At 41.2% G+C, this 26,915-nt stretch overlaps 1 protein-coding gene across 4 annotated transcripts in view; it reads right to left on the bottom strand.

Moving 5' to 3' along the window:
• The window catches only part of APP (amyloid beta precursor protein), a 223,173-nt gene that overhangs the window by 144,091 nt on the left and 52,167 nt on the right, over positions 1-26,915 (bottom strand). For all 4 annotated transcript variants that reach the window (XM_082332177.1, XM_082332178.1, XM_082332179.1 and 1 more), the window contains exon 3: positions 3,666-3,795. In XM_082332177.1, coding sequence (XP_082188303.1) covers positions 3,666-3,795 — 130 coding nt within the window. The remainder of the gene's footprint in view (positions 1-3,665; positions 3,796-26,915) is intronic.

Raw genomic sequence — 26,915 nt, 5'->3', positions numbered from 1 at the left:
AGGGTTTTTTTTTTTTTCCCTTGAAGACAGCAGTCTGACACCATCATTCAAGAGACCTAACTATTCACCTAGATTCCCATTTCTGTCAAAAGGTGACTGACAGAGCTTCGAGACGCAATAAGCACACACTGGAAGATGTCATTTTCTAAGAGCAGGAAAATAAAAACAAAGATAGTTTTAAGGCGAATGCCTTCAGTGTGTTCAGAAAGGTAACTAAAATTTACTCAACAACTCTTCACAAGAACTTTCCCCTCTTCAGCGAACTGAAGCTGTACGGTAATCCCCTGTGTCCCTGGAAGCATGCAACGAATACATCAGTAAATCAGATTTATTGCACGTGAACATCTTCTCAAAGCTTGCAGTTTTAAGAGCGTTGCAAAGCCCTGCACACAGGCACAAAATCGTATCGTAAAATTGAATTAAACCAGTAATGCTTTTCTGCTTTGGGTTCAATTAGAACATTTTAGGGGGCATATTTATGTGGTCACCGCAAAGACACACTCAAATAAGGGCTTTCATTTTGCCTTATTTAAATTATTCCTTTTATGCTTTAGTTGCATCCACTTAAGAAAATATGAAGCTGTGTAATCTAATAAATCTGATTAATATTACTAAAGTATACTGATACAAATAGCTGCAGTAACTACCATCATGCACGAGTCTCAGTGAAAAAAACTAATGGAGCAGCCAAGTGCTGTAGCGATACGCTCCCTGCACGTCTCAGAAAGCCTCGGCTCAAGTCTGGGACATAAATGGACTGTGAAGATGCTCTGGCCTGAAAGCAGACACATTTCTGTCACTCGCTGTTTCTCACCTCTGTGGAAAACAAATGTCAAGATGGAAGAAACTATAAGCTGACTCAAGATAACTGAAAGTCATTCTCAGGGCAAAGTAGAATTTGTAAGACTCAACCCTGCAATCAGCTGCCCACTGCCAAACTTTCTTTTGGCATCTTAATTCTTACCAGAGTCAATGGATTTAATGGTGGTCTACATCAAGGGTCTACTTGCACTAAAATTACTGAGGAATGGGCAGTGCCAGTGCCCGACTTCTGAAACTGCCCACTAGCAGCTACCACACCAAGGATAGCAGAGGCACACGCAGAGCTGACAGAAAGAGCCAACTTTCAGAAAAATTATCTTTTAACATTGAAGAAATATTAGCAGGAGATAAAGAAAAAATAAAGCTCTCAAGACTCCTTAACTCTGTAACAAGTAAGATTTAGGAAAAAGTATTCCAAGACAGACATAATTGTGCTTACGGTGATAATTAATAATATCAGTATCCCCATACTGAGCTGTTTGTGCAGGCTACAAGATTAGTTACCAAAATAAAAAAAAAAAAAAAAAAAAAAAAACAACCCACAACACGATATTGCATAAAATTATTAAAAAAAGATAATCCATCACCAAAGCCATGAGACATTGACAGACTGAATTCAATCAGCTCCCTGCCTCCAGTCTACCCCCTTGAGGTACAAGGCAGCAAGAGTATTCAAGGTATTTGACTACAACTTCTAGACTACAGAAAAATCAAAGTAATAAATTAAAAGGGTAACTGTCCAACAGGAAAAGTAAATAAACAGTCTTTGTTAAAAACCCCGAACTACGCTTTTTTTTCCCCTTCAAGACTTCCTCTCATTTCAGAGGATCTGTTCATCTTTTGACCAGCTTCACCACCATGAAGGCAGCGAGCCAGCAGAGAGCACAGCGTGGGTCACTATCAACAGGCGAACACCACGCTGCTGGGTACTAAGCAAGCCCAACTCCCCATAATGGGCTGTACTCCCAGCCTCACACGTGGGAAAGTGACCACTCCTCCAGCCTCCTCCGCTAACACACTTTTGCCACATGCAAGAAAGTCCAACTTTAACCACACGCAACAAGCAGAGGGCTGGTTGATGGAGAAATGACAGATAATGGCCATGTTCACCATTCTTCCTCCAGTGGAAGTAATTACGTGGCCACTCCTCTCACAGTAAACTCTTGGGAACATCAGTATCTAAGGCTTTTGTTTCTATTAGTTTTATTCTAGTCAGAGTCAAAAGATGAATGGCAGCATACAAGAAGGATGACAAACACAGGCAGACACAACTGCATAAGCCTCAATTACAAGCAAATCGGGCAAAAAATAGCGTATGGGGGGATTTTAAAATACAAAACAGGAGCTAAGGGCAAAGCATTAACAGGCATGAGGTGCTTAAATGTCTTGAAAATTTTTGCCTCCAGCAAGCAAAGCCTACCTTGCTACCTAAGATAGCAGACATTCAACTCTGGATAATTTTTCATTCAAAACTGCAACTCAGGAAAGACACCTTAAAAGTCCAAGTCCAGTTCCTCATTCCTGCAGGGACCTGCATATAATCCTGTTCATAAATTTATGAACTTCCTTCTAAATTACTAGACTTCTTACTCCTTTTACCAGAAGACTGTTGGAGCTCTTCACTCTTGCAGAAACTTCCTTATAATTTCCAGATTAAATTTATTCATGGCCAATTTATATTCATTTGCTCTTGTGATGACATTGTCTTTTATCTTAAATTAGATTGTAAGTTCTCCAGGGCACTGACCAAATCTACATAAATATAGAGAGTCCTGAGCATAACAGTTCCCTGATCATAATTCAGAGCTTTGCTTATGATGACAATACAATAAATAATAAAAATTAGTTTTCATAGTTCCACTAGTCTGATCTTGTTCCACTACATCTCTAATTAGTGCAAGTGCACTCACATGGAATCTGATCAAATATATCACGATGAAGCTAGGTGAGACTGCAGTTCGGCCCCACCTCTACCAAGTTGCTTATCTGGCTCTACAAGTATATCGACACTACAAGCTGATGTTTTTATCTTGACTGTGGAAAACTAAAGAAAACACAGCAAGTTCCAACTTTGAACTCCAGCATTTAAATATGAAACTAGGCAACCAATTTATCACAATTCAAACAGCACTGGTAAAGCAACATATTTAAATAGCTCATGGAATAATCTCAAGAAAACTTTGTGCCTAGAATGTTAATAAAAACAAGAAATAAATATGATTCTGCTTTCTGAATGCTGACAGAAGGCTAACAGAGAAGTAAAGGTTAACAAAAAACTGAAGGACTGAATCTCCCTTTTAAATTGGTGAATCGATTCAAAGCACAAAGGACACAGAAGAGAACACCAAGCAACTGCTACAAAAATAAAGTTGCAGAAAGAGACAGGGGACTTTATAACCTAGCTTTTGCTTGCTTTCAATAAAACCAGATTCCCATTGTTTTTCACAGTAAGAGACCAAGTACTAGATATTAAAAAAAATAACGGCAAAAGAAAAGTATTTATTTAGGGAAAAGATGGATAGCTTACAAGCAAAAAACTGTAAACTGGGTGCACACATGCATATCTACATCGAAAGATAAGAGGGGAGAGGATAGATAATGACAAAAATCAGGGGAGTAAGCAGAAGCCTGTTTTGCAGTCACTCATGAAAATGGTATTGGAAGAGCAGGGGTATTTTCTCTCTAGTTAATGCAGTTCCAAAGGACTGAACAATTGGACAAAACCCACCTCAGAGAAGATAACACAGAGATGTAAAAGACATTTATGTAGATTCTCTGTCTTTTTCATGAAGAGACTGAAAACACCAAAGAGCAGGAAAAAAGACTGAAACTCAGTCACTCACCCAAACACCTGTAGGGAACCACAATATGCGGGTGGCCATTGCACTGCTTCCATCCCCTCTTGCACCAGTTCTGGATCGTAACTGGCTGGTTGGCTTCGACAACATTGGTGATTTGTAATTCAGGGTAGACCTAGTGTTAAAAAGTATAAAAAAAGACAAATGTTATCACAAGTATGCGCTCTGGGTCATGCAATGTTGTTACAAGTGTTTGTAACGTGGATATCACAATACAATACTGATTTTCCTATCTTCTCCCTGTTATGCTCTGTATTATATTTACTTTAGGGTATGAGTATGTGCACTTACCTGGAAAGCTGGTGTGTTTGTTCATCAATAAAAACGTATGGCTGCCAGCTCAGAATACGATGGTGGTACCAGCTGGCTGTCAAAATATAACTTGGCCAGTTATACTTGCTTAAGCTACAGATCAGCTAAACAGGTGTTTCATGGTTGACTAGAATACCCTCTCCTCCATGTCTAGGCTATTGCTCTCCTTGCAAAACTACATATATTGGGCCTAATCTCCACACATCTAAAATTAATAGCATGCCTTTATGTTTATCTCGGTCATTTTAACAAACGTCATAATTCTTTCCCACTGCAGTCTGCACAGTATTAACAGTCTGTTGAATCAGTTACTTATATTTAGGTTTACATCACCAGTATAAACCTACTTCCAACTTCCCTAAATTGCCGAGATCAAAATCCTATCCGCTCTTTACACTGCAATACACTTCCACACCCACAACCATGCCACCAGGCAAACTAGATGACTAATTTATTGGCAAGCCACAACTTTGATCAAACTACGTATTTGGCTTTTTATCTCCCTCAGTCCCTTTATCTCACCCCTCTTTTTTAATTTTACTGTCGGTAATGGCTTATCTGGTCTCTTTTGCCAAGGACGGGTCTTAGCCACTGACCTTTTGCGCAGACCCACCTCCCAGTCACCTTCTACGAGTGCATCTACATGTGCATTTTGCTTCATCGGGAGCACATTACCTCACACTCCGCTGCAGTTCATGCTGTGGAGGGGTTTCAGAGCATGCAAACTAGATTCCTTGTGGATAAAACTGAATGGGAAGACGTACTCCTGGAGCACACCTAATGCATGGTTAGTCCATGCCACCAGGCTAGAGCTAACCAAAGCAAAGCCCGCAAAGCGTGCCCAGCGGGGATGCTCAGCCCCTGCTGCTTCACTCCGCGCTCCTGACTCTCATGGCACCACACCAGTTGCTAGCACAGCCTACGGCTCTCACTTTTGATTTTTCAAACTGGCAATCCATCAGCCCTAACATCACACTCGGATAGGACTCATTTTCCTTTGCCTTTCCTGAAGCAATCCTTACCAATTTCTGAGTATGTCAAATCCAAGGATTTAGGTGGACTGAAAACTACAGTCTACTCATACCTACCAGTGGAAAAGAAAAACAGAAATAGGAACAAGCCTGAGGAAAAACAAGTAATTGGAGATGGTCCAAAAACACCCTGTAGAAAAGGAACATAATCACAGCTAAAGAGATCTGGGTTGAGATTGGGTAAATTCTGGGAGTCCAAAACCGATGCTTGGAAAAACACCGTAAGAACCTCAACAGCCCTGCCCCGAGGAAAAAGGGATTCGTCTCAATCACGTATCCACCCCAAGCTCACAGCATCCCAGTGGGCCAGTGCCTCCTGGCACACCCCTGACCACAGGTTTAAAATGTAACTGCGGCAAAAACGAAGCAAGCAGGCTATTTAACTGCAGCTCAAGTAAAAGTTTCAAACTTTAAGAGACACTACTGAACAACAGCACAGCCTTTTCAGATTTGAGACCGGTAGCCTTTGAATGAATGTGGCCCGGTCCACAGGCATGGTAACAACAGAAAGTAATAAAAGCATGATTGGAAATACTTGGGAAGAACTTCTTACTTTCATTAAGACACAGGAAGGGGCTAGTATAATTGTAAAATTGAACTATATTAAGAGCTTAATGCACGAAACAGGGCCAGGTACAATAACAATGCCAAGGAAATAACTGCAGAAAGAAACACTACTTAAACAATGCACTTTATGCTAAAGAGATTGAACATCAAGCTTGCCTTCTGTTACAAAACAGCATTTTTTAATCAGATACCTCTTGCTCTGCATAAGCACTTCACAGAAGCGATCTGATACGTTTTTGCCAGCTTTGACAGCACCCTCAGCTCACTACAATGGATGGTGAAAGCGTGCGCAGAGGCTTCAGATGCAACCTGCTGTGTTAACCCAGCACGTGGACAGAGTTCCCTTCAAGAAAGCCCAGAGTAGAACTGAAAACTTAAGAGTGAAAGTTTCCTGCACTCCGAAGACTGTAGCTTTGCTTTCTTCTTTTTGTCAGCAGATGACCAGGACTGATGGTCATTGCCCACATTACAAATATACCAGCATATTTACACTACTCGTAGAAAGCGGATCCAGAGGAACTTGCTGCTCCCCCAGCTCCATCAGTGTTTCAAATAACAAACTCTGAACTGAAACAGCAAGGTTGCAAATTCAAGGAAAGCTCCCCTTTCCTCTTCAATCTCTCCACCTTTTCCCTTGGGTCCCTTCAGCTCGACCTGAGGGTCTGCACACGCTCACGCTCTTGACTCTTGTCACAGCACTGCCAAAATGGATTAGGGTGTCACCACGGCAGGAAATTTCACACCTCAACTGCTGTGTAAATATTACACCGCAAGGCACCATAGCTGCCTCAAGACCTAACAAGCAAGATGCAAGAGAAAGATTTGTTTTCTTTGGACGCTGCCTTTAGCATCGTCATGCTGCACTCTTCCAAGTTCATACGTCCGCAGACATCACATCTGAATAATTACAGCCCACGGTTACGTAATACTGGATGCCGTCACAAGCCACGCACTTGATGTATCACAGTGTCACCAACACGTTCTCATCAGGGACATTTTAACATTCCTCAGGGTTAAGTGTCACTTGTCACGTACGGAGGAAGTAAATGCCTTAAAGAAAGACAACTAAAAAAAATTTCACATTTGGACTGGAATTTTGAAAAAAGGAAATTAAGGAAAAACTCAACAAGAACATGTACATGGCTTTAAAACGATACAAAATAGGATTCTGATCCATGAGAACAAAGACACACTTGGTTGCTTTCCTGAGGTGAATTTCTAATGAGTAAGAGTGAACTATTACTGTAGAACCTTATTGAAACAGTAAGATTAGAGGGGAAAAAGTGTAATATATTGTTTTTATTTTTGCTATTTCCCAAAACCACCACTTTAACTTCTGGTTAGTACAGTGGACCAATTTCTAAGTAGTTAACAGTATTTGTCAAAAGCACACAAGGATGAAGAAATACAAAGAAACCTCTTCTTCTGTTTCTACATCAGTTACTAAACTCCTAATTTCCTTTGACAGCTCACACAAAGCTCCGTCCACCCTTCACAAGAGAAAACAGGCTTTGAATTTCATTTTCAATAGATTAACACCAGCAATGTGTATGCGATGAGGAAAGTTCCCCTCACCAGACTTACATAAGGTATTTGCTCTGAATGGAAGTGGGACCTACTTAGTGGCACAGAAAAATGAGCCTCATATTTATTTATAGTGTCCCTAATGAGCCACTGCTCCTTCTAGAGAGTCAGAGAGAGCAGCTGTAGAAAGTCACAGGAGATCCAAACTTTCAACGTTATCATAACTTGCTGCAGAGTTAATTCCTTTAATATATTTTAAAAGAATCGGTGAAAGAAACAGAGGTCAACATAATCTAAGAATTTTAACTGCCAATCAAAAGCTACTGCTAGATCTTCATTTACTTCCATTTTCATTACTAAGTTTCCTTATATACCAACTTCAGAAACAAAAATGTAAAAAGCCTCTGCAGTCAGGCTACTCAGAATTTAATGTAATCTTGTTTACATTCATGTTTACCACTACCAAGTCTGATGACACATGGATTTAGGACCAAAACGTAGATCTGCTTAATGAAACAAAGGACCTTTTGATCTGTCTACGCACAAAGGTGTTGATGATGCAATGGTGACAGTGTTACGACAACCTCGTCATATATGTCTTACTTAACAGGAGATGTGGAATTCTTCTGAAACAAATCTGGGAAAGACAAAAAGATATGGTGTTGGGAGGCAGAGAAAATTACTAAAGCAATGAAGCAGATGGGCCACCACCACCACAGCCACCTCTCCCGCCCATGAGAAGCAAGGAGACCAGCCAAGAGGCCTTTCGGCATGGCCAGCGCAGGCAGGTGGGTCCCCAGGCCCCTCGCACACAGGGAGCACCGGCCGCTCGCGTGGGATGGGGAGACCATTTCAGGAACGGCTGGCTGGGGCAGCGGATGACAGCCACCACAACGCGAGCTCCTCGCGGTACGCTGCGGGCAAGGGGAAGGCACAGCTCCCGGGCGCACAGGGAGACGAGGCCCTTCCAGGAATACCAGGCCCAGCGGCGGGGGCAGAGGTTCAGGAGGACTTGGATAAATTGGAAGGAGTTCAAAGAAGAGTCAAAGAGCAATGAGGAGATCACATACCCTGTGCAGAGGAAGCGCTCGACTCCAGGAATAATCCATTTAGTACAGCCAAGCCTGACTGCAGTATACAACCACCTTCAGAAATTTAAAATTTGTGAATGTCTTAATTTATCACATGAATAGTTAACAAGAGTGAGTTGCTGAGTGTTGAGACTGAACAACTGTGACCCCAAGGGTGCTTCTCCAAGTAGCCTACCCACTACTAGAGGTTCCTCTCTTAAAATGGGAAATGCCTGCCTAACAAGGATACTCCTACTCAGCGACCGCAATAATACTTGGAAACATGACCTATGAATGATGCTAACCATCTTTGATGATCGCCCGGATCCATACAGAATCACAGACTGGTTGAGGTTGGAAGGGACCTCTGGAGGTCATCTGGCCCCACTCCCCTCCTCGAGCAGGGCCACCAAGAGCTAGTTACCCAGGACTGTGGCCAGACATCTTCTGAATATCTTAGGGATAGAGACTCCACAGCCTCTCTGGGTAACCTCTGCCAGCACTCAAATGCCAGCACTAAATGCAACTGAAATCTCAGAGATTTTTTTTTTTTTTTTTTTACTCAATCCCTGATACATGATTATATAAATAGGTTTCTCCACCCAGTCATACATGCTCAGCAGAAGCAAATGAACTGTACATCTTGATGCAATCTTGAAGTAATACTTGAGCATAATCATATGAGACATAGTCATCTCTGATACTAAAAGACATTTAGATTCGAAAGCATAGTATTTCACCTCTTGATATTATTCATTATGCCCCTCATCTTCTAGAGTAACTCTGACCATTCAGAATATTGCTTCTTTTATCATATTTTCAAACAAATTTTTTGAAAGGTTTACGAGGTTAACTGATGATTAGGAGGTTAGTGGAGCTATTTCAATTTACTTCTGCATTTTTTATTACACAATTAAAATAACAATAACAATAGAAATAAGTACATATAAATCTTGAAGTACTATCATAATATATATGATTGGAATTAGTGGTACAGATTTATTCTTACTTCTGCTTGAACTTGAGGATCTTTTCCTGTATATTCCAAAAGCAGAATCATCATAGGGAAGAGAACAAGATTCGGTTTCAGAGTAACAAAGGGTCTGCGTTACTAATGGAGTATGCTCCATCCATGGAAACCGTTAAATGGAACACACACATCCACACACTTGCACATACTCACATGTACACTCACCCCTTGTAAAATACAGGGTGGTGTTACACTTTAACATGAATTTAAGAAAAAAAAAAAAGAAAAAAGAAACAGTATCTTAGACTAAAGAATGTAAAGCATAATCAGGAATTGGTGTCCATCTTCACCAACAATTTGGAACGGCAGAGAACCTGGGCAAGAGGCAAAAAAAAAATTGTTTAAAATTAAGGTGCAAAATTAACATGTAACCAATTGCCATTATTTATTTAAACACCTTAGCATTTTTCTCCAAAGTGCATCCCACATCAGTTTAAATTATGACTGTTCTAAATCAGAGATGTATATTAGTTTAATTGCCACCCGTCTGAAGTGGAAACATTTTCTTATCATTTCCTTCTATTCTTTTGCCTTAATCCTTCAGTCGTTTGCTCCATCTACTCATGATATCTTGGCTTAAATTAGATCACACGTTCCATTTCTAGATCCTCCTTTTACCCTAAGCTTCAGCACCTGGCACACCCAAGACTTTAAAGCCAGCTTGAATTCAAATATAATGTTCAGCTCTCTACTCTCTATTCTCAAAATGAGAATAGGCTGCTCAGTCTCTCCGAAAGCACATTGTCCAGTCTCTGTGCAACACGCCACTGAAGAACTGGTGCTAACGCACCCCAGATCTGACAGCTATTTATGAGCTGGCATTCTGTTTGAAATCTGTCTCAGGCAGCCAGTGACAGTATCTAGATTAAAAACTAAATGCCAGACTGACCATAGAAACGCTAGAAAGGAATATTCATACAGATAAAAGAAATGAAGAAGAAATTACTGCTATAAATAGTCAGAACAAAAATTAGGGTGGTTTTAGCAGTTGCATCTTTAGCAACTTGAATAATTTGAATGATTTGATTTACTTAAAGAAACAGGAAGATAAACTAGGATAAAGTTTGATCACATCCAGACTCTCCATGCTCTCCTCCCCCACCTTCCGCCAAAATAGGGGAAAAAAAACCAAAACCACAAACAAGTTGGTCTGTGGACAAGTTTCCTTCCAACTGGACCATGCGACTTTGTACTTTGAATATTCTATACTTACAATATCAATGCTACTTTAACACTGAGAACTGTTCACAGAAATTATCAGACAATTTGGTTTTTAAAATAGTAAAAAATCACGGACGTGACACAGGTAACTATTTACCTCTGTGCTTTAAATGGACAAAGAAATTTTTTTATCACTTCAGTGAAGTAGTCTGCAAACAGTTACAACGAGCACAAAAGAATACACACATTTAATAACCAGTGTTAAGGAAGACTGTGGTCTTAAAATTGCTTGTGGAAAACATCCTTTGACAGCAAGCGTACCTGAAGGATAGCTAAACGATGCTTCAACTATGAAAAAAAAAAAAAAGCCTTCAGTTCCAGATGAACAAATTATAGTTCGATCAAAACTATTTCTATTCCTTTCTAGAGTATATCTTTAAATAAATAAATAAAATCCTTTTGAGGATTTTCCTGTCAGAGGGCAGAAGGCAACCTATATGTTAAAACCACAGAAAGAAACAAGATCAGCTGCTTCCCAGTATTTTGCATACATACATTACTGAAGAGCAGTAACAAGCAAGCACGCCGCACTCATTTTTCAAGAGTTTGGTATGTCCACGCAGAGGAAGTATACAATCATTATTTCTGCATGTCCATGCACAGTATCTGTGTGAGCTTTCCAACCCATGACTTCAGAAGCAGCGACGCTGCAGAGTCCCAGCTGTCCCAGATCAGCTGCAGCAGTGGCGTGACATGAGCAGCAATGACAGAAGCACAGCCAGCCCTGAATGAAATACCCTGTTCTTAATCTTGCAATCTGTATCTGCAAAACAGGCAGCTATACACAGATTCAAGTGATTATACCTGCCTCATGTCAAAATATTCTAGTTTATTACTGGTTTTTACAACTACTTTTCTACATTACTGCAGAGGATCTTAGTACAAGGCAATTTTGAATCTTCATTGATTAATTTCTAAACTCAGAATCAGGACTTGAGAAGCATGAATTTTTGAGTCAGGTTACTTTTTTTACTTTCTGCTACAAAGTCATGTAACTTAAAGGCTAAAAATTATGTTAAACTAAAAACCTCCATGAAAAAAGAACGTGAGCCTCACACTCTTGTGGAAAGGCTGTCCCTTGACCTCTCTTTTTTACATATAAAGGAAAAAGACGACATTAAATTGCACACCCTTACACATGCAACTAGGGATGCTTATTACCTTTACACTCCTACTCACTTCAACCAGCTGTCCTAACTTTTTGCCTGTTTCTTCAGCAACTGCTAGCCCAAGTTATGATTTTTAACCCTTGCTTTGCGTGCATTTGCTTGAGCCGTAACTCTTGATCAGACGCGTCGGCTTAGCAGGCGAAACACTCACTGTAACCATAAAGCACAGTAAATCTCTGGTACAACAGCTCTGCAGTCCTCTCGCACGGACACAGAGTTGTTAGAGGCATGGACATAACCCCTGTACTGAATCAACAAGCGAGGCAGAGAGCAGAAGCTGTGCAAGCTTTAGAAAGATTTTAACACACCAACACAAAAACCATGCTGTGTGTGATCAAGTTGACTACTCCAGAAAGGCCCTGAGGTCCAAAATCTGCAGACAGCAGCTCTTGTGTTTCACAAGAGATGAACCATATATTGCCACACTGGCTCATCTCCCAACCACCACATCCTAGCCTCTTCTACTTTTCCTCAGAGTTATTACGCAGGAATAGTGCTGTTCTCCTGCTGGCTAACCTATCCTCAGAGAAAGTTATGAAATACGAACTGGGCTCTCCTCATTATCAAGCAAAAGCAAAACACAGCCACGCTTCACATAGCACTGCAAATATCATGGTACTTGCGTGTTTACAGTCAGTGCTGCCTAATGCAAGCCTGCAGCTCTCCCTGTGGCAGCCCCCTGGCCGGGAACCATCTCCCCTCCAGTCCAGGCCAGACACTCCCCTGCTCAACAGAAATGCCCTTCCTTCTCTGCCATGTCTCTGCTGCTTCAGTTATGCCCCGTCATGCCTGACCAAGCTCAGCCCCTTGCCCCTGGCTTTCTCGACCATGCAGGCACTTCTACACACAGAAGCAATGCTACAGGGCTAGTTGGCATCCCAGCTTTTCCTGCCAGTCTCTGTAACCCAAGCAACTCCTTCACTTGCTCAAAGAGAATTATGAAGGGAAAGTCAAACCCAGCACCAGCTGCATCGGAACAGTTTCCAAATTCACTGTCATGGGCCAACCTGAGAAAGAGCAAGGTGACCAAGAAGGAACAGCTCTGCTTCCTACCACAAGTCCCAGGTATTTGCCTCTGCAACTTCATCAGCATAACATCTCAGGTATTTGCATCAATTTCCAGCTGCTGCTTGGCAAGACAGAACCCTTTTAACCCTGCAGTTTAAAAAAAAAAAATAATCAATCCTTAAAAGCAAACCCCCACCCTATTACTTAAGAGTAAATAAATAATCCCAGGCTGTCTCCCAAACCAGCCAGATAATTATTTCTTTTAATTCAACCCTGAAAACAAGTTTCCAAAGCCATAATACTTCTTATCTTCAGCCACATCACCTAGCACCCATCCATAACATCCTTCAGTTTTTAATGGCTGCAGCCTCACTAGCTATCTAGGTGAACCCTCAGCCTCATCTAGGAGTTTCACGTATTGCTCTTAAAACTATTTCTCAGGGCCTATCTGACAAATCACCCTCCTCCCTTCCAACATCTCAGCTGCTTCACTATTACACAGCTGCTGTTCGAGAGTTTCCTGCCATGAAACTCACCCACTATTCCCACTCCTTTCACCCCAACTCTTGCCTCTCCAATCCACTCATCCTGGCATCCTGCTAGTTCCCATTTCCAAACCGTCTGCCCGCCCTGTGACTCTTAAGTCCCACGCTAAGAGGCAAATGCTCTGTCCTCTTCTCCTAAGCGTCTTTTAAACCTCTTCATTTTTTCCTCTAAGCATGCAAAGCCAGCATACGTTTCAGCATTCAGACTAGTTTCCTTCATTACTGATCCTATCCTATGGAAAAGAAAAATCAAAACAAACAAACAAAAAAAAACAACGGGGGGGGTGCATGAGGAGATGATGAACCTTCTAGGCATTATCCACAGACAGGGGGAAGAGATGGGAGCAGAGAGGGAGAAGAGATCAAGACATTGCTGTGGTTTCACTCCTGGTCATAAGAACATGCACTCACTGCTTTTCTCTGTGAGCAGGGTATATACAAAATCCTGGTATAGTCTCCCAAGTGCTTTTGGTATTGAGATTGGTAGAAACAGGAGCTGGTTTTAGTACGGTGGCCAGTTGGGTTGGTTCGCCCACAAGAAGCTTCATGTGTACACGACCTCTTCTCTTAAAAATCTCTAACGTGGTTTTTATCTGGAATTTCACGGAAGACTGCCACTTACCTTGTAATTAAAGCAATCAGAAAAAGTGCCAGACACGAGGTAGCCTGCTCAACCCTAATTTACGCACGGGGCTCCGTGCATTAACACAGACTTAATTGAACACTTGCACGCTGGCTTTCCCTGAGTGCTTTCCCCTGCACATGGGGAAGGAAGAAGCCTATGTAAGCAGAAATAAAGCTGCATGGTCAACCACATTCTCCTCACTGCCTTTCAAGTCCTTGATTTTATAACACAAATATGTTTGCACGCAATAAGAAAACCAAACCAAAAATCTTAGCCCTGCCAGGCAAATTCTGTTTACCACATCAGGTCTCTTAAGTCTCTCTTGTCTAATTACGGAGGATATCCAGCTGCTCATGCTGTAAAACCTCAGAGTAAACAGGGCTGGACTTACGGTTTCTTCTAAGCTGCTTCCCTGTCCACCTTAAGCACTTAATGCAACTAGCACTTCTATTCCTCTGTAGGCAGAAATTTTTATTCACAGAGAGACAGCAAAGTCCACTTTGTCATGCCACCAGAAGCCCATTCACAGTTTTACACTGCTTGAGTACGAACACGGAAGATGAGACTGCATCTGCCTGTTACTCTACAGCATTGCTAGAAGCAATTAACAGCTGAGGGGGGGGGGGGGGGGGTTTGGCCTTTCGTTGTTGTTGTTTCTTTTAATTAAATTTCTGCAGGAATAACGTTAAGTATTAGAGCAGTGAGATGGAATAATACCTAATCAAGTTAACAGGGTATTTTTATCTCAAAGTAACATATCATGTACAAAGGATAAGGACTGTCATCCTCCCAAGAGGGAAAAAACAGGCAGCCAGAAGTAGTTAAAAAAAAAAAATCTCCCCCTTTAGGCACGATACAAGATTCCATCCATCCCATTCCCTCTTTAAGGGTTGCTTGAAGCACTGTGTCACCATATCAAGCAAGGCAGGACAGTGTAAGGAACTAGAGAGCCTGGGTCTGGTTTTCTGGATTCTCCTGCAGGCTGCCATGCCTCCGAGAGCACACGTCAGTGGGAGGAAGGCGAGGCATAGCGCTCTCCTGGCAGTGGCTCCTTTCTTGATCACATCAATATACAAAATGTCAGTGATCTGTACAAGACAGCTAATATACAAGGAGAGTGTTTAAACGAAATTGTGTTGGTTACAGTACCAGCATCCAAGGGACTGCAAAAAAGGCTCAGCTACCTGACCTGGATCTTCAGGAGCAGTCCTTAGTAGGACTATTCTTTTAAAAAAAGCAATCATTAAAAGAAAAAACAAAACAAAACCCAAACAACCAAACAACAAAGTCTGACCTTTCTTTTTGTTGTATAATCATGAAGAAGATGAAACACTATTTTATCTCAAGCATGATATGTTTCAAAAAGGGCCGGCAGGGAAAGAACCAGACCTTGTGCCAGCAATTTCTGCCCAAAGATGGGGTACCGTTCTGAAGGCATGAAATTAAGCAATTTAATAGCTTTGTGAAAATCAGTACATGTGGAAAGTTACAAATTCCTTTTCCACAGGTTTTGAAAGAAATCATCAATACAAATGGGCTATAATACACACTTTAAATCATCAATTTACCTACCTGAACTAGTTTCACAAGCTTCACCTAAAGAAACCTCCCATCTTTCTGTCAAACAGGAACATATGTGACTATAACAGAGTTGTTAGTTATGTTGAGTAGATCACAGTACAAAACATACCTAAGCAGCAGCATAAAATCTATGAAAATATACTTGAAAAAAATGTAACTGTTCCCTATTCAACTACTTCCAAGTTCCACTGCTTATGAAATGACCTACTTTATGTCAAAGTTGTCCTCAGGGCCATGCAAGAACTGTCACAAAGTAACAGGCCTGGGAACTCATTTTTAATAATCTAATTAATTTATGCATTCTTGAGTTTACTGTGGAACTAGCCAAAGGGTAATTTATTAATCTAAGAGCCTAGATTCAGTTGTATGCATGCCCCGAGAGACAAACGCGGCTGTGATTTCCCTTTTCATGAAATCAACTTCAGGCTCTACTACCAAGAATGAGAAGTGGTAATGTAAGGTCATATTCTGAAACAGTGGTTGTACTCCATCATCCAGAATACAAGAAAACTATGCATAGTTTAGTCCTGGAGTGAAAGGAATACAGAAAAAGTGTGGGAAATGGGCAAGTTAGAAACAGACTACCTGATGTTCTAAAATACAACTTGACCTTAAAAAAAAAATAAATTAAAAGTTGACCATGAAGAATGAAGCTATAGGGAGCACATCTGCAGAAAACATTCAGATCAGTAACATTTCTTATGAACGGCACAGGAATGTGCATTCAGTGTTTTATATTTCCGTGTCTTGTATTGGTCCTTTGAAACAGGATACCTCCAGTAATTACCTGAGTAGCTCTAAGATTACGCTGCATTTTTTTTCTTTTAAATCAAGCAGCAATGTTTTTTAATAATTCTTGTTCTTGTGCATGAGATACACATTACATAGACTATAGCTTTAAAATACAAACACAGAATATTTAGTATCAGTATAAAATAGTACAAAAGTTTCCGTCCTAAAGAAATCACATCCTTCTTCACAAATATTTATAAATTTATGTTTGTCTCCAAAGTTGTTAAGTCTTTCTCATAACATTTGGTCCAGAGTAATCAGAACTGCCTTACCACTGTCTCGCACAGATACAGTTATTCCGCCTGCAAACTGCTCTCTTAGGACGGTAACCTGGAGAATACAGGACTGAAGACATATCAGGCATTTCTTACTTCCATTACCAATATTAACTATATCACAGATCAAATGAAATTCACCGTCAAAGCTCATCTACAGAAACTGTCACTAAGCATTTTCTGAAGCCCTACCTGCTCAAGGGAACTGTAATTTGGAGCTGCTACCAAGACAGAAGTTCATTTAGTCTTTTACATTTCACGTGTCTGTGTTTCAAATAGGGGACTCTATAACAATGCTCCAAAACACAGACAATAAATTCCAGTACTGCAGTCTGAAAGCTGAATAAACAGAACAAATGTACTCCAGCCTGATTAGACCCACATGGACTTATTCAGGATTTCATTTCATATTTGCATTATACTTTAACCTGAAATAATTTCCAAATGCAGTAAATCCTTATCATACAAATGTTTGTACAAAGATATGCCCCCTGCACCCCTTAAAAAAATTCACTGAGAAACAAACTATTGAAGATATTTCAGAAATTTGGACACTACACTTTAGGAGATGACAAAACTTCCATAACACTTTCACTTGCTTCATGTATTCAGCTTTAAAGTATGGATATTTTCAAAGAACTGGGTTTTTTCAGCTCCCCCCGCCCTCTAATTACTGCTCTCCTTTGTGAACTCCCACATAACCAGCTTCTTTTGAGTCAGGGAAAACAGAAAAACCAAACCAAACCAATAATCCAAGGAAATGCTCGGTTTCTAAAGCAAGAAACTATATTAAAAAGTTGAATGTGTTTTCACAATTCTTTTCCAAAGCAATGCAGAACTTTGTAAAAGAAGAACAAAACGATGCATTCTAAACATTGCTGAGACTTCTGCAGAAATTTGCTTCACATTTCCATGTTGGGAAAAAAGATGGGGGGGAAGCCAGGGCAGGGCAGCGCGAGCGCCAGGCAACGGAGGCCTCAGCAGGTCACACAAAGCAGCAAATCTGCTGAGGAAGCACCCTGGAGAGAAGCGGCGCAAATCCTGCTTTATATGGAACAGGACCTACTGCTCATGTCTTTGATAACACTCACAAAGCATTACTGAAAGCTAATGTCCAAGAGGATATTAAGAAATCTTCATTAACCATTAAAAGTATTACACCTCCTCAGATCACTTAGAATTCACTTTTACTCATAAATTGCACTTATTATTTCTCTAATTCTGCTTCATGACATTTCAAATCCCCAGGGTGACAGGAGAAGAGAAGAAGGGTATGGAGAAGTCTGTAACTACTGTCCCCTGCAAATGTCTTTGCAATAAAGATTGGAAATTTGTCCAAGAAAGATGTAAAAATTCCGGCTTATTTTAGTAAACTGGTTGGCGCCTTCATTTCCAGTTGCTAAATTGGACTGAAAACCCAACTAATCCCAATTTTCTGCTAAATACTGTAGCTGCTGAAGAAATTAGCCATCATCCTGAGCCTGTGAATGATATCCATGTGGGCGTTGAACAGGAGGACCTCCCAGCCATCTCCCCTTTTGAGAACAAGGGCTTTCAGCCACCAATCCTCCAGATGAAGCTGTGCCCTGGAGTCCATGGGCATCCAAAACTGCCAGTTTCAAAACAAAGCAAGAAATGAAGGGGGCATCATCATCTGTGCTTTACCATAAAGCAAAGCCCTACCGTCCCTTTTCTACAACAGACTTTCAAGTCTGCCAGACTGCGCATACGCACACATGCGCACAACACCTGTAGTGGCAGACCGCGTTAGCCGTGGCTCTGAAACCGAAGTACACATGCAGTGTCTCTGAGGGCAATTCAGCTGCGTAACACTTGGTTTGCACTCTTTTTTAGTAAAATCATAGTAACTTATTACTGTTTTTTCAGAGCGAAAACCCACGTGGCAGAAAATCGCCCTCTGTTGCTATCACAGCAGACCCACCTGGCTTGGTTTATTTTCCAGCAGTGAGAACACATGAGGTGGAGCTCTCAGCCTCTCAGACCCACGCTCCACCATTGCACATTCAAAGCAAGCCCCACTACTCACAGGCTCCAAGGTGTTCACAGAGCACAGGAGAGGTTAGGGGCCAAAAGCTTTTGAGTAATTTTTTCACTGACAGCTAATGAACATTGCTGCAGAGCTGGCTATTGAACCTTGTAGACATGAGGAGGAGAAAGGTTCTCACAGAAGCTGCTCATAAATTGGTGTATAAGCACCAAATCTAGACGTGCATGAAGTTCCCAGTCGTTGGGCTGTCTATAGGCATCTGTACATTTAACAGAAACAGCTCAGAAGCATGCAAACCAAAGAACAAACTGTCTTAGCTCTCCATCCCCCACCAAAAAAGCAGCTAAACATTTTCTTGCCAGCCTTCTTCCTCCTGCAGTCTGTTCCCACACAGATGGCAAAACATTTTTGAGGCCTTGTACTGCATGCTCCACTGAAGTCAATGGGAACCCTGACACTGACTTCTCTAACACAAAGACTGAATCCACCAACTCAAAGAAAGCCAGAAAAATAAAAAGCTTTTTTTTTCTTCTTCTTCTACAAAAGAACAATCTCAAAAGGATTAGGATGGTTGCCAAATGGAGAAACCAGAAGCACTTCAAATTGCTCGCAATGACTCAATTGACCACAGCGATATTAATCCCTAGAAAACAACACTGTTGTGGCACAACATTAAGTTCAAACATATCCAACAAAACTTCCACACCAATATATGTAAGACCTTATTCTCAAGCAGAAACAGGATGTGCACTTCCAAGTGCCCAAAGGCATGCTGAGCAAAGGGAGCGTTAGAATAAACGCAAAAAGCCCAAGTCAATTATGAATCTTCTGAGATGTGACGATCCTGAATTTTAAAGGACAGAATAAGGAGGACTGTAATCCTGCATCTGCTTTCCAACCCAAAACACTGCGCAGCTGGAACACGCCCAGGCGCGTGCCCCTCTGCACCATGCATCTCGCCAGCAGATCTCCAACCTGCTCGCACAACGGGCAAACACCCAGGCCAAGAGCAAAGAGCACCCACTTCAGCCAGATACTGTCACAGGGTCAAAAGGGCAAATATCACCATGCATTCTCAGTCCATGTACTGTATGAATCAGGCTTTCAACATGAAATGAAAAAATGATGTCTACTTAACATGAGTAACGGCATTAACAGGTTGCTGACAGCGTGACGCAACTCCTTGCCAAGCTCTGACTTCTACCCTGGGTGAACTGCTCTGCTACTTGAAATCTGAACCACACCAGCTCAGTACGGTAGTCCCAAAACATGATACAAAACCAGCTTCTACTGTCTTCAAGTACATGGGGGGAATAGGTGAATATTCCACAGACATTTCTGAACTTCACGCCCCTCAAGCTTGCAGTATATTTTGCTCTTGAACAGGAAAACAATGAGGTTTGCAATAGGATTTCATTTCTGTTGAAGCTTGCACCCTGTTCTCACTGAGGCACAATCTCCAAAGAAATACAAAGACATAACCATAGAAAATGCTCTACTGTGTTAACAAGACCTAACTTCAGATTGCAAATTCAGCCATTCCTGACTGCTGGCACTATCAAGCCGGTCTCCTGTCTTGCTGATTGTTATTTTTAAGATATGCTGGGCTAAAGGTATGGTAACATTAAAAATCAGGAAAGAAAGTGTGACCCTGGTTGAATGCTCTTTAAAAAAGCCAATTGAGAGCGCAGGTCTGATATGTAGCATCAGTCCTCTTCCTGCGTGAGTATTCAGTTATTCCCGTGGTGGACATCAGTGCCCTCTGCACAGACGAAGAGCAAGCTCCTCTAACAGAGCCTTACCGGGCAGATCGAGAAATACCCTTCCACAGAGGAAACAGTATATGAAAACCCTCAGTTACTTTACTTACTGCTGGCAGGGGTGTGCGTGTGTAAGTTTTAGCATGATGCAGATTAACATTTCTGATTCTGAAGCTAAAAAACCAGAAGCTATGAATGCCCAGAAGATGACACCACATGCTGAGTACACAGACTGACAAAAGGTGTTGACGGAGCCTACCAGAGCCTACTGCCATTTCTCCTTGTTCACTGTGTAACAACTCCCCAATTAACCAGTTGCTTCAGGCCACTAATTAACATGCACTTGTTATGGCTGCATCCAACTGAACAAGCTCAAAGCACCCACAGAACAGGACATTCTGTGTAGGAAAGCCCAGCAAAGGCCTCAAGGAAAGAGTAACAAGAAAGGGGCTTCAAGTGCTATTTTACAAGTACTATCAAACTCTACCTTTGGCATCAAACTGACTTGCCCTTCATCAAAAATGTTTACTACAACAGTGTTTAACAGATTGGCATCACAAGCAGTAGCTAAGCAGAAAGACTTATTTTTTGCATTAACTGCTCCACAAACAGGTACATTTGGAGTTCTTGTGGTAATCACAACTCAGGCAGCAGTAATACAATCAAATAATTTTTGTTCTTGCATGATCCTCCAATTTGCCAATTCCTCAAAATCCAGAAAGAACTTTAATATTAAAAACAAGCATGATAATTTATCGAATGTCTCTTCTCTTACTTTGTTTCACAGTAAGACTGGCAAACGATACATTTAATTTAAAACAATCTTTGGCACCCTTTCTCCAACAGGAACTAAGTTCACTGAATTGGACTGAAGTAACAAGGAATAAATCAAGTTTGACCATTCCAATCAAGTACTTCTTGATGGAAAGGATTTTCAAACTGATGAGGAAAGAAGAAAAAAAAAAAAAAAAAATCCTTAACACTCCGTACTGCCTTGGCTCATCCTGGGAGAGAGATTACTTCTCGCCTTGCAGAACCACACCTACGCTTCTGTTGGAGCTTTCGGAACCGAAAAAAGCATATCAAAGCTTTAAATGCTCTTATCTTCAGGATTATGTTATGATGCAATCTACTTTATTACCGCGCTCCCCGGCTTCGCAGTTTCTGTTGTTTAGCAGGGTAACTGTTTCAGAGATAAGCTTTAATTTCTTCAGTACTCATAAAAGCGAGACATTAAACTAGACTGAAGTTCCCTCTCCGAAGACTAATCTAAGCAGCAAAGTCAATGTAAGGACTTGCACAGACTTCAAATAACTCCGTGTCAGGCTCCTGGCGCAGTGCAGGCAGTTTTGCACCGATCTGCTGGTGCGGCCCTGGGACAACCGCCAGGCTGACCCTCTAACACCCCCATAAGACAGCCCAGCGCTTCTCCCAAAAGAAATTCTACAACAGGGCTACACAATGTGATAAATTAATACATCCCATTAATTTGCAAATATCGAATCCACTTCTGCATTATGCTTAAGACGGGATTTGTTTGCTAAACAGCAGCAACAAAGAACCCTTATGTTAGAAACCAGCATGTGACACTGATGGTCCTGAGGCTCCGCCTTCACCTCCAGCTGCAAAACCCTGGCAGAAGCAAAAGCAACAGCAAAACCAGCAGCAGTTGGGACTCTACGTTGGAGATGGAGGGTCCGTATCCTTTTTTGCAAAATACTTATGGCAGGCCTGCAGAAGAAGAGTTTAGCAAATGACCCAAGAAAACTAAATTTCAGATCGGATAACCACTACAAGGATACCACATTACATCAAATTCCTCAGTCTTTCATTCATCTGTCAATTCTCCTCTGTCCTACCTGCTGTCATCATCCTGCCTAAAAATACCAGCCTTGTTCACATTTCTCTATTTTCACCTGCCTTTCTTTCTCTCCTTTTCTGCACAGATTCTGGTATTTTGAATCTATTTGCTCTCCACTTACATTCCTACTGCTGCCCAAAATTAAATCATGGAGCCACACTTGCATCTGATTAATATGTAGCCTGTTCTTCATTATGGGCTTGATTTGACATCTGTCTTCTAAACCTAATAACATCCATTTTTTTCCCCCATTTAAATTGTTCATGCTGTCTATCATCAGAGAAAACTTGCTGGGGAAATTCAGGTATTAACTGGGTATGTTCTTCTGAGAACACATAGAACCGAGAGACAGAAAGACGTAGTGCCTTCAGAAATCTCTAAAAAGCTTCTCCTTCACAGGCTGTTCAACCACCACAGCAAAGCCATCCTCTGGTCAGCTGTCGTAAGAAGGGAAAGTCCTGCCCTCCCCTTCCACCTCTCCCGCGTTAGCACTGCAGCTCATCTGACCCTCACTGAGCCGGGGCAGAGAGAGAAACTCATCCTTTTTTCCACCTGCTTGCGGGGGTTAGCTTTGTGCCAGTTCATCTCCCTATATTTCCTCATCGCAAGATCAGACATATGCTAAAATCTGGCAGAGCAGCAATGAGGAGGAGGAGGGGAAGAAAACTGACTCTTTCTGCAACAGCATGTACCGCTTAAGCTCAACACTTCTGCTAAACCGCTCTGTAGCCGCACTCCTGTTAGTTTGGGAAGAAACCCTAAAATTAGCTCGCACAATCTGACCGTCTCATAGGAGAGACTGTTTGTTCTTGCTGCAGATCTTAAGCTACAACAGCTCAAGATGCCAAAATTAGAAGTATGCAAAAGTGGGGACATTCAGGAACATTGAACCTGGCTGAACACGGGAGACTTCTCAGTCCACCGTGTCGCTCTGAACTCCAAACCAGAGCAGTGCTCTTGTAGGAAACACCTGGACTAGAAGAATGAAACGGTGACAGGAAAACATAGCACCACTGCTCAACAGAGCGGCTCTGATCCATACTGGCACCAAAACCTTAAAAGCCATCTTCCAGACTTCAGCAAGTAATTGCCTTTGAGAGTATCCACCGATGTGTTCTCCACAATAGCTCAAAATGAGAGCTTCTATGACAATCTCCTCTAAAATACTAAAAAGTATACACGTATCAACTTATATGGTATTACGAGTTTAGCTTTAATAAGCTCAGTCTTATCATATCCCCTTAGGTTCCTTGTTTAGAAGCATAAATGTAATTCCTACTTCTTGGATGATCCCTTCTGATTTTTTTTTCCTCTTCGATGGAGTGTACAGACTTGCCAAGCTATGTGGGAACTTGGACAAGCAACGGTAGCTGCAACACTTCACAGATGTTGAAAGGAATACACATCAAAATTAAATTTACCTTTTTTTTTTTAAAGTCTGTAATTGGCTCAAAGAAGGAAAAGCAAAAAATACTAAAGGATCTTGATACTGCCTCAAAAAACAATAGTTTCACATGCGCAACTCAGAAACTGAGTTTACAAAGAAGCCATTTATTGACCACAACTCTTTGGCAGAGCTGTCTTCCCAGGCCAAGTGGAAGAAGTAAGTAATAAATGCAAGAAATTAGGTGTTTTATAAATGCTTAGTTATCACTGTTCTCCAAGAAGACATATGACTTAGGGTAAGAACCAAATAAATTAAATTGCATTGGTTTACATTCTAATAGAAACATTATGTGGTTTCTGGAATTGGACATGTTGCATATTATTAAATTTCCACGGGGTCAGTGCTTTTCTGACCTACAATGATATTTATAGAAAGAGAGACTATGCTGGCAAGAAAAAAATTTGTATCTGATCGTATTTCCTCATATCCAGATTAACAGTATTCATGTTTCAATACTCATACCTAGACAGAAGAAAAAATTTAAACATGGTATTGTCATTACTGTACAAGTAATTTTCCTTTTTTTTTGTCTTAATATATGCAACAGCTATTGGCACCCACAAAATACAAAGCTGATGCTCTAACAGATACTGTGATGCATCCTCTAAACACTACACAGTATCTTTCTAGTAGAAACTCCTGTCTTAACTAAAAAGGACACTTTCCCTAGCAAGGATTCACCCTAAGGCCTCAAAACAATTTGGAATAGTCTTAGGGACCTTAAATCCAGTGCTCTGGTTTCAGTCTCAACATTAAGCCAGATGCCCCAAGAGCTCTGGGGGGAAAAAAAAAAAAAAAAAGTAAAAACCTAAAATCCTCACCTTTCCAACTTTTTCCATTAGCAATTTGCAATAACACCCCTTGAGTGAAATTCTCACTCCACTCAAGTAAAAAAAAAAAAAAAAAAAAGAAGAAGAAAGAAAATTAACAGCTAAAATTCTGTTTAAACTATTAAAAAAAACGTGCTATATGTATATAATGGAAAAAAGTGGATAAAGCCATCAATAATTGGCCAGATAATTAATAATAATAATAATTGGCCATGATTATAAATTAATTAATCCACAACCATCTAGAACAATATTCTGTAAGGAGCACACATCTAGAAAAACAGATTATGAGTGGGATTTTTTTTATTAGCCAGAGGTATACAGGATTTGGAAGATGAAACAGGTGCTCAGTACAGTACTAAATAATAATTTTAATTGGATAAAGGCTAACTGGATGATAATGCCACCGTATGAATTAGAAAGCAGCGGTAATAAACTGCTTGGGAAAAAAAGGAATGTCCCAGAAATCAAGGAATATTTCCCCCATCCAACCTTGGGGCATTACCCTGCTATGAATTCAAGCAAGCATCACCTTTCTGACAGCTTCAAAGCTATGGAGCGAGAGAAACTTTCTTTCCCTTTTTTATTTTTGCCTGCAGAACTGACAACTGAATATATGTGCATAAGCCCTCAGACTTCTGAACACGAACCTACATTGTGCTACCAATCTAGACAGATCAGCCCACTCTCTGCTACTAATAAGCTTCATATACACTGTTACAGTGAAGAAAACACATCTGTGGTCACTGTTTCCGATCTCCATATATTTCAAAGCAGATGGACGAGGGTGAAGGGGGGAAGGATAAAAAAGAAGCCTGCCCCCCAAAAGAAGAAAAAGAAAGAAAACCCCCAGAAGAGAGTAACACTACCACCACAAGAAACAGCAATAAGATATAGCACAGGAAAGCTATAGAGCCATCCCTAAGGGATGCGGATGACCCAAAAAATACGGGATGCCACCAGGCATACTACCTATTCACGCATACACCCAGTCATGCACAGAGACATAACGAAGACCACAAAGACCTGAAGCCCCTAAACACTCAAACCCACCCAAACCCTGCTAGTAGCCTCTTGGCTCCCAGGAGCACCAGTCCCAAAAAGGAGCCACACTTGCACCCATCCATCTGCAGAGGTACAGTCGCAGATGCTAGAGCTGTGGTTTCAGTGCCTTTAATTGGACACGCGTCTGACATTGCCAGGGCGTGATTCCTGCCTTATTCCACCCCTTGTCCGTGTACTGCTAACACCTCTCCACGAACCACTGCTAACACAGAAGCTGGATCAAGGAACTGACCTAGTTCTGAAAACATCCCTCACCAAGAATAAAAACCTGTATCCGAGTGGGAACTGCGAGGAGTTAAAGAGGACCCAGGATGACTTTAGGAAGAGTGGGATAGATCTGTGCCAGACAGAAGTGTCCATGCAAGCGTGGTCTGAAAAGGTGGAGGAAAAGAAAGTAGATTAGCATGGGCATTTCCTCCTCAAAAGGGCTGAAATGTAACAGCTGTGTATTTAGAATAGATTTTTCTTTACTTAAGGTAATCATCACACTTTATGTCTAGTATCTCTTAGGCTTATAATATTGTTTATTAAAAGGAACAGCTGCTACCAGTCCACCTCAGAGTTACGTAGTGTGAGATGTTTGGGAGATGTATCTGTAAAGAAAATAGCAGACAGCTTACTATGATAACCCCGTATGTAAGAAGGAAAAAAGAATGGTGAAACACAGCAGTAGAGGTCCGCTGTGCTGTCCCCACCAGGACACCTTCTATGCAACATCACAGGTGCGGGAGAGGTAACATCTCTACGGACCACATGCAATGCTACACAGCCCTCTCGGAAGCTTCTTGGGCTTCAGTAAGGCCAAGAGTTGGGCCAGTCGAGCTTTGCTCCCTTCTCCAGGCACGCAGAAACTTGTGCAAGTGTGGTTAGCCAGTCTTTTCATAACTTTAAGGAGCTAACCACAAGCATAGACACAGCATGCTGACGACAATGTAAAACATTTTCTTCTTGTCTTTTATCTTCAATTTAGCAGACGTCTTTTGACATCTTGATCACATGCTAAATGGTTGTCTTCTAGTTCAACTATAAACCAAAAAAGGCAATAGGACTACCCTGCACACAGCCATTGCATTCATATTTTTAGAGGACAGAAGAAACAATCGTATTCCTGGCACAAACGCTATGCTGGTGGAACCCGACGATTAAGTTGAGCCATTTGTCTAGTCCATCATATCTGTGAAATTCAAAATTAATCTAGGGGAAAATGCAGCATTGCAGCTTCATTAAACACTGCAGTACACATTTACCTAAATATATATTCATGCAGACAACCGTCTTCTATTTTCATCCTTTTTCCTCCCTCAGCCTCAAAGCAGAAGCACCCTCCTTCCACAAGAAAACCATGTTAATTCAAAAGGAGTTGGAAAATTTATCATAAAAACAACATCATACTGAGATCCTGACGTTTTTCATTTCGTTTCTTTTCAAGACATGCAAAAAAAGGTCTCTGTACAGAAAAAATGAGAGGGAACCTTTTTATTATCAGCAAAATAAAGGCAGGCGTTATCTTGCAA

Source organism: Platalea leucorodia (assembly GCF_965183815.1).
Source record: "Platalea leucorodia genome assembly, chromosome: 2".
In the NCBI taxonomy this organism is placed as follows: domain Eukaryota; kingdom Metazoa; phylum Chordata; class Aves; order Pelecaniformes; family Threskiornithidae; genus Platalea; species Platalea leucorodia.
Note: the sequence above shows the minus strand (reverse complement) of the source record. Positions and strands in the feature narration are given on the sequence as shown.